We start from the raw sequence: 8,209 nt of genomic DNA on the forward strand, positions 1-8,209 counted from the left end.
GTCTCACCTCAGGGCCTTCTCTCAAAACAAATTCCTCCTCCTCCTCCTCCTCCTCCTCCTCTTCCTTCTCTCCTTCTCCTCTTGTTTCTTCCTTCACATGACTACTTCCCAAATGAAACCAAAAACAACCAACCATCTGCAGCTGTCAAAATCACACCCCGGCTAGAGCACGAAGCAAATCATGAACAGCTGATTCTGACAGTCCGAAGTAGCCCTATACACCACACCAGGGATCAAAATAAAAACACATCCCCATAGTATTTCTGTGTTTTTAAAAGAAACCAAAATTCCAGAATTCTCACTACACACCCACATTTCTACCTCTTGAGATTTTGCTTAGTGATCTATCACCCTTCAAGACAAAAACAAACAAACAGAAATCTCATGATTCCCAGGGCATCAGACAAGTATGCCAGGTACCAGGGATATTTCTACAAACCTCTGATAAACCTAAATATAATGCAAAAGGGCATATTAGAAACATAACTTCAACTAACAAACATTGATTGGAGTGTGTTGCTCGAGGTTGGCATGGAAGGAAGGAGGGAGGGAAACTGGATTTGGTTATGCCTGTATTGAAATGTCATGCAGAATTCCTTAATTTGCATAATTTACTCACATTAATCAAGAATAAAATATTTTAAAAAATGAAGAGCTAGCTGATATGTAAACATTGAGAACACATTCAGTGAAAAGATTCAAACATAGAAAGGCCACCTACTATGCAATTATATTTGTATGAAATGTCCATAGAGGTAGAAAGCCTGCTGAAAACCTAATGGTCTAAAAATAGAAAATGAACGCCCACTGCTAGAAATATATGCAGTTTCTTTTAGGGATAATGACACTGTTTCAGAATATGATGATAGTAACATTTGGGAAAATGTTAATATATTAATTTTAAGATTAATTTTATTTCAATAAACTAATCTTAGGAATAAGATTATTCCTAATACAAATTCCTAATAAAAAATAAAAATACATTTTTTAGCTCCAATAATCACTCAAACTTTAACCTAGAAGGTGCATTTGCGTTTAGTTTTGTAAGGCTCCTGTGAAAGGCTTGGGGTATCAGTCTCATGTCCCAGTAGTTTGATGTATGTTACAAATTTTATCACCTGCTACATAGTGTGCACTTTGAACTTGTAAATAGAAAACTATCTTGAGGGTTTCTTCTTGTTGTTGTTGTTGTTAGGTTAGTTGGTTTGGTTTATTGCCTAATTCATTTTTGTTGTTTGTTTTTTGGCTGGAGTGGAACTCTCTATTAGACCAACCTAGAACTGGCTGCCTCCGGAGAGCAGGGATTAAAGGTGTCAGCCATCATAGCTGGCCCTAATTCTTGAAATAAAAATGCCTACATGCTGTAGTTGAAGACAGCGTAGGAATGATCATCAGATTTTAATTCAGTTGAATCCCAGCAGTAGAGTCAAAGAAAGCAAGGGAAGAGAAACCAAAGGGACCTGGCATGTGAGGTGGTTAGGTTATCTCCTGAACTTCGAACTTCCACATCACAGTATGAATTGGTTCGAAGATAAGAAGTAGAATAAATTCTCTCTAGTGGATAGGACGGGACCTCTGCTTTCCTAAAGACACACACAGCTGAGATCATGGCATTCGACGGCACATGGAAAGTAGACCGGAACGAGAACTATGAAAAGTTCATGGAGAAAATGGGTAAGCACTGGCTCCCTGTCTGTTTATTTTCTCCTGTCTGTGTAGTTACTGAATGACCGGTGATGTGGTAAGGCTCTAGGTATGGTTGTTCAGAGCCAGGAAATCCGTACTTGCACCTCCTGCTTTAGAAAGAGTATCTTGTCTCCCTAGGGCAAACCCTGCTCTCTGAAACACACCAAAGAAAGAGCCACCTGTGCTTTCTTCCCTTGGCTGGTAATTGTTCATGTGTAATTGAAAACTGACATGTTTGTGTTCATTTAAAAAAGAAGATTATAGTGAGTTATGATAATTTCCAGAGCTTTAAAAAAAAGCACTGGATTATAGGGGATTTAAAAAGCAAGGATCTTTTAATAAAGTAAGAAAAGAATTTTGGGCTGGTGAGATGGCTCAGTGGGTAAGAGCACCCGACTGCTCTTCCCAAGGTCCTGAGTTCAAATCCCAGCAACCACATGGTGGCTCACAACCATCAGTAATGAGATCTGACACTCTCTTCTGGCATGTCTGAAGACAGCTACAGTGTACTTACATATAATAAATAAATAAATTTAAAAAAAAAAGAAAAGAAAAGAATTTTATCAAAACTCAGCTTAAATAAATTATATGCAATTCTTTCCTCTGACTTATCTAACTTTAGAAATAACCATAAAAAGCTGTATATTCTTCACAGAGGTGTAATTTAACTATATATATATATATATATATATATATATATATATATATATATATAATATTATGGTAGCTTACACTACAAACTAGGCAAAAATGTTTCATTGCTCAAAATAAAGCCTGAATAAATTATCTTTTACTTTAGGGATCCTGACTTGAAGTTTATAAAATTTCATATTACAATGAATTAATCATAAATTTTTCTAATAATTTTTTCTGGTTTAGGCCAATGAGGAATGCCACAAAGAGTCAGTATAATCACAAGGCGAGCAAACCATGGTGGTGTACACCAGGGATCTTAACAGTCTTGAGAGTGAAAAAAAAAGGATTGTGAGTTACAGGCTAACCTGTGCTAGGCAGCAAGTTTGGGGCCTGCCTGGGTTACATATCAAGACCCAGTTTCAAACAACAACAAAACAAATAAATGCAATTTTGAAAGCAAAGTAGTGTTGGAAATAATAAATACCAAGACCTGAGCTTTAATGTATGCATATATCTTTTAATTCTTCATCTGACGTTTCTGAAATTTGACTGATCAATGAAGCAAAAGGTTTGTTAATCTTGTTATTGTTATCCAGGGCTAAGGTGCTCCACTATGTAGCTTCGTGTACATTTTCTTACTTTGGAAAAGCAGCTTAAACCTTCTCTGGGTCTGCCAGAGCTTCCCCCTTTTTTTTCTCTAGAAGCATTTTGGTGGTATTGTGCATACACGAAACTATTTGCTCTTTCTTCCACACCCACAAGATAAAGATGAGCAAGGCGAAACAGAACTTGGAAAGAGAAACCCTTTCGGTGACATTCTGATTTCATGCCCTTTCCAACCTCTCTCCGTTGCAGGCATTAATGTGATGAAGAGGAAGCTCGGGGCTCATGACAATCTGAAACTGACAATCACACAGGACGGAAATAAATTCACAGTCAAAGAATCAAGCAACTTCCGAAACCTTGATGTTGTGTTTGAGCTCGGTGTAAACTTTCCCTACAGTCTAGCAGATGGAACGGAGCTCACTGTAAGACAGTTTTTTAAAATTTAATTTTATTTGTAATTCATTTTTTTACATTCCATATTCCATTCTTTGCCCCTCTCAACCCACTCTCTGACTGCTCCACATCCCACACCTCCTCCCCACCCCAGCCCTCTCCATGTGGATGCCCCCACCCCCCACCCCACCAGACTTCTGAAAGCCCCGGGGCCTCCAGTCTCTTGAGGGTTAGGTGCATCATCTCTGAATGAACACAGACCCCGAAGTCCTCTACTGTATGTGTGTTGGGGGCCTCATATTAGCTAGTGTATGCTGTCTGTTTGATGGTACAGTGTTTGAAAGATCTCAGGGGTCCAGGTTAATTAAGACTGCTGGTCCTCCTACAGAATTGCCCTCCTCCCCAGCTTCTTCCAGCTTTTCCCTAATTAAACCACAGGGGTCAGCTGCTTCTGTCCATTGGTTGGGTGCAAATAACTGCATCTGACTCTTTTAGACATTTTTATAAGCAGTGCATTCTTGATTTATCTCATGGAATGATGCAGCTAACGCAAACCTTCTTCATTTGCTGAAGAGACCAGTGAAGTTCGTTTATATCTTATATTACGCACATTGGCAAAGTGTTTAAATATAATATTTCATTATGATACACATCTGTGAAAAAGCTATATTGAATAATAAGACTTAGACTAATCCTCTTAGATTGACTGAGTGTAGGGTTAGTCTCAAGGAAAAGTAAAGATCTGTATTTTCAGCTCTACATGAAGGTGGACTGCAAGCCCTCAGTGTTTGTGATATTCAAACTTAGTAACTGCTTTATAAATGTACTTGAACAATAAAGGTAGGGAATGTAGCTGAATCAGGAGACTGCAGCAAGCACAAACCCCTGGGTTGTGTTTCCTGCACTATATAAAAACTGGCCATGGTCACAGGGCCTGTAATCCTAGGACTTGGGAACTGAGTTCATAAGGTCAAGCTTATCCTCAGAATCCTCAGATACTGACTAAGTCTGAGGCCAGCTTGGGCTACATGAGATCTTATCTGAAAAAAAAAAATTATTAAACAATTAATGAATGAACAAGTAACCAAATGTGAGAGTCTAGTGCATCATAGGTCATTAAGAACGTCCCTTTCAATGTATTAGATAAAAAAAAAAACAAAAACAAAAACAAAAACAAAAAAACTTAATCAGTTTTTCAAGTAATTTTTCAAAACGTTTTTAGTCTTGGAGTTTTTCTAGTCAAATATATTTGTAGTGACACGCGCACACACATGCGTGCGACAGGTACACAGGGAAAAGCCAGGGGAGGACATCCAGTGCCCTGCTCCACATCTTATTCCCTTGAGACAGGGTATCTCAGTGAACGTGGAGGTAGGCTGGTAGTCACAGAGCCCCCGTGATCCTCTCTATCACTGTCCGCTACAGCACTGGTGGCAGGCATATGCGATCACACTTTTAGATGGTGGATTCTGGATTTGAGTTCAGGTCCTCATGCTTGTGAAGCAAGTTCTTACCCAGCCAAGCAACCTCTCCATCCTGCCCTGACAGTGTAACTGCTGAACGAACACCTTATCACTAATGATAACCGCTACCCATCAGCATATAGCAACTCTCCTGGGGCGGCGCTCAACAGTTGCCAACACTGCCTTGAGTCCCACAGCTCATGCACAGTGCTCTTTCTGACTTTTGGGGGAACTGCTCTGTCATTTCTCAGTCTCCATACATGTAAATGGAGGTAACATATGACTTCATACCATCCATAGGGTCACTGTGAGTAGATGTGGGTCTGTTATGTTAAATACATCCAAGACTATAATAAATGCTGCTTTATTACTGTGACACAGGGGACCTGGAACATTGAGGGAAATAAACTTGTTGGAAAATTCACACGTGTAGACAATGGAAAGGAGCTGATTGCTGTCCGAGAGGTTTCTGGTAATGAACTAATCCAGGTAAGTTGTAAGAAACATTAGTAAGTACATTCCAAAGGCAAAAGTGATTATGAGTAAGAATTTTGATCTTTTCATATAGATACATATGTATACATATGTATATATATATATGTGTGTGTGTGTGTGTATGTCTGTGTATGTGTATGTATGTATATGTGTATATATGTACAGATGTATATATATATATGTGTGTGTATGCATATGTATATATTACAAGACATATACATGGCATTATTTATTGAAGTGCTTACTTATATACATACATCAATTCCTATTTTAACAAAAACCATAAATGCCTACAAACACAAATGTAATTTTAATGGTTCTATCCTGTATCTTCATAAAATGCTATCAGGAATAAGAAAAGTGCTAGGATGGACTCTAACATTACTATCTTTGTTTCTTTGAGATTTTACCTTAATGGCACATCCTTTTTTTTAATGTCTGTGAATATCTTTCAGACCTACACATATGAAGGAGTCGAGGCCAAGCGGTTCTTTAAGAAGGAATAAGACAGCTTCTCAGAGCCTGGAGCAACGCTGCAGAGCTAAACTGATGTCAGATTTCTTTCTCCATCATGCTAATGCCAGGCTCATTCGTCATCTTATGAGCACTGGTTTCCAGCCTTGTCAAAACTAAAAAAGTAAAAGCTAATTAGGACTTCATTTGTTTTATGATCCTTAAGATATACATGAACTAGTCTTTTAAAAGAAAATAAATCCTGTTCTCACATTGCTTTGTATGTAGTGCTTCCTTTAAAAAAACATTTGTGCCATATGCATTGATGAGTGTTTATTAAATATTGTGTGTGGACTGAGTTGTGATTTTACTGAACATTTTTAATTGATACATCCCACAAAAACATCTTGAGTGTTTTCTTGTATATAGATGGTCCTCAATGTATACTATAGAACATTGTATCCTTGTAGAGAAAATGGACCAAAATGTAGATTGAAACCTTTCCTTTGAGTAGATTGAAACACTTTTTTTCTATATATTTATTTATTTATTTATTTATTTTTACACTCCAGATTTTATTCCCCTTCCGGTCCACCCTCTGACTGTTCCACATCCCATACCTCCTCCCCAACCCCTGTCTCCACGAGGATGTGGCCCATATCCACCCCACCCCACCAGATCTCTAAACTCCCAGGGACCTCCAGTCTCTTGAGGGTTAGGTATATCTTCACTGAGTCCAGACCTGGTAGTCCTCTACTGTTATGTGTGTTGGGGACCTCATATCAGTTGGTGTATGCTGTCTGTTTGGTGATCCCAGTATGTGAGAGATCTAGGGGTCCAGGTTAATCGAGCTGCTGGTCCTCCTAAAGGGTTGGCCCTTCTCCTCCACTTCTTCCAGCCTTTCTCCAATTCAACCACAGGGGTCAGCAGTTTCTATCCATTGGTTGGGTGCAAGCATCTGCAACTGACTCTTTCAGCTGCTTGTTGGGTCTTTCAGAGAGCAGTCATGATAGGTCCTTTTTTGTGAGTGCTTCATAGCCTCAGTAATAGTGTCAGGCCCTAGGACCTTCCCTTGAGCTGGATCCCACTTTGGGTCAGTCGCTGGACCTTCTTTTCCCCAGGCTCCTCTCCATTTCCAGCCCTGTAATTCTTTCAGACAGAAACAATTATGGGCCAGAGATGTGACTGTGGGATGGCAACCCCATCCTTCACTTGATGCCCTGTTTTTCTGCTGGAGGTGGGCTCTACAAGTTCCCACTCTCCACTGTAGGGGATTTCATCTAGGATTCCACCCTTTGAGTCCTGAGAGTCTCTCACCTCCCAGGACTCTTGAACATTCTGGAGGGTCCCCCCAACCTCCTGCCTCCCAAGGTTGCCTGTTTCCATTCTTTCTACTGGTCCTTGGGGCTTCAGTCTTTTTCCCCAACCTAATACTAGATCTTGTTCCCCTCCCTCCCCCACCCTCCTGCCCACCTGACACCTCCTCCCCTGTCCCCTTTCCATCCCACGTCCCTTCTCCTTGTGGTTGCTTTCTTCTCCCTCCCAAGTAGGACTAAACATCCTCACTTGGGTCCTTCAGCTTGTTGACATTTTTGAGTTCTGTGGACTGTATCTTGGGTATTCTGTTCTTTTTGTGTTTTGGCTAATATCCATGTATTAGTGAGTACATACCATGCATGTCCTTTTGGGTCTGAGTTACCTCACTCAGGATGGTATTTTCTAGTTCCACCAATTTGCCTGCAAAACTCAGGATGTCCTTATTCTTAAAAGCTGAGTAGCACCATTGCATAAATGAACCACATTTTCTGTATCAATTCTTCTGTCGTGGGGCATATGAGTTGTTTCCAGCTTCACAATAAGCTGGCTATCATAAATAAGGCTGCTATGGACATAGTGGAACACGTGACCCTGTGGCATGGTGGGGCATCTTTTGGGTATATTCCCAAGAGTGGTATAGCTGGGTCTTCAGGTAGATCCATTTCCAAATTTCTGAGAAGCCTCCAGATTGATTTCCAGAGTGGTTGTACCAGTTCGCAATCCCACCAGCAATGGAGGAGTGTTCCTCTTTCTTCTCCTCCACACCAACATGTGTTGTCACCTGAGGTTTTGATCTTAGCCATTCTGATTGGTGTAAGGTGGAATCTCAGGGTTGTTTCAATTTGCATTTTTTCTGATCCTAAGGACTTTGAACATTTCTTTAGGTGCTTCTCAGCCATTTGAGATTCCTCTGTTGTGAATTTTTGGTTTAGTTCTATACCCCATTCTTTGATTAGATTGTTTGGGGTTTTTTTGGTGGTTAGCTTCTTTAGTTCTTTATATATTTTGGATATTAGCATTCTATTGGATGTGGGGTTAGTCAAGTTTTTCCCCAGTCTATAGGTTACTGATTTGTTTTATTGATTCTGTCCTTTGCCTTACAGAAGCTTTCCAGTTTTATGAGGTCCCATTTATCAATTCTGGATCTTAGAGCATGAGCC

General features: G+C 39.9%; 1 protein-coding gene across 1 annotated transcript; it reads left to right on the forward strand.

The window, feature by feature from the left end:
- Positions 1–1,275: 1,275 nt before the first annotated feature.
- Fabp2 (fatty acid binding protein 2) lies at positions 1,276–6,005 on the forward strand. Its single transcript, XM_021197033.1, has 4 exons — positions 1,276–1,674; positions 3,178–3,350; positions 5,166–5,273; positions 5,735–6,005. Exons 1-4 carry the CDS (start codon positions 1,608–1,610, stop codon positions 5,783–5,785), a joined length of 399 nt encoding a protein of 132 aa, XP_021052692.1. The 5' UTR covers positions 1,276–1,607; the 3' UTR covers positions 5,786–6,005.
- Positions 6,006–8,209: the final 2,204 nt, after the last annotated feature.

Source organism: Mus pahari, chromosome 4, assembly GCF_900095145.1.
Source record: "Mus pahari chromosome 4, PAHARI_EIJ_v1.1, whole genome shotgun sequence".
Classification (NCBI taxonomy): Eukaryota; Metazoa; Chordata; class Mammalia; order Rodentia; family Muridae; genus Mus; species Mus pahari.

What these genes read in the sequence shown, in the direction of transcription:
- Fabp2 (XM_021197033.1), top strand. Translation starts at nt 1,608, where the DNA reads ATGGCATTCGACGGCACATGGAAAGTAGACCGGAACGAGAACTATGAA. An exon ending in AAAGTTCATGGAGAAAATGG is followed by an intron (nt 1,675 to 3,177) that starts GTAAGCACTGGC and finishes TCTCCGTTGCAG; the next exon opens with GCATTAATGTGATGAAGAGG. An exon ending in CAGATGGAACGGAGCTCACT is followed by an intron (nt 3,351 to 5,165) that starts GTAAGACAGTTT and finishes ACTGTGACACAG; the next exon opens with GGGACCTGGAACATTGAGGG.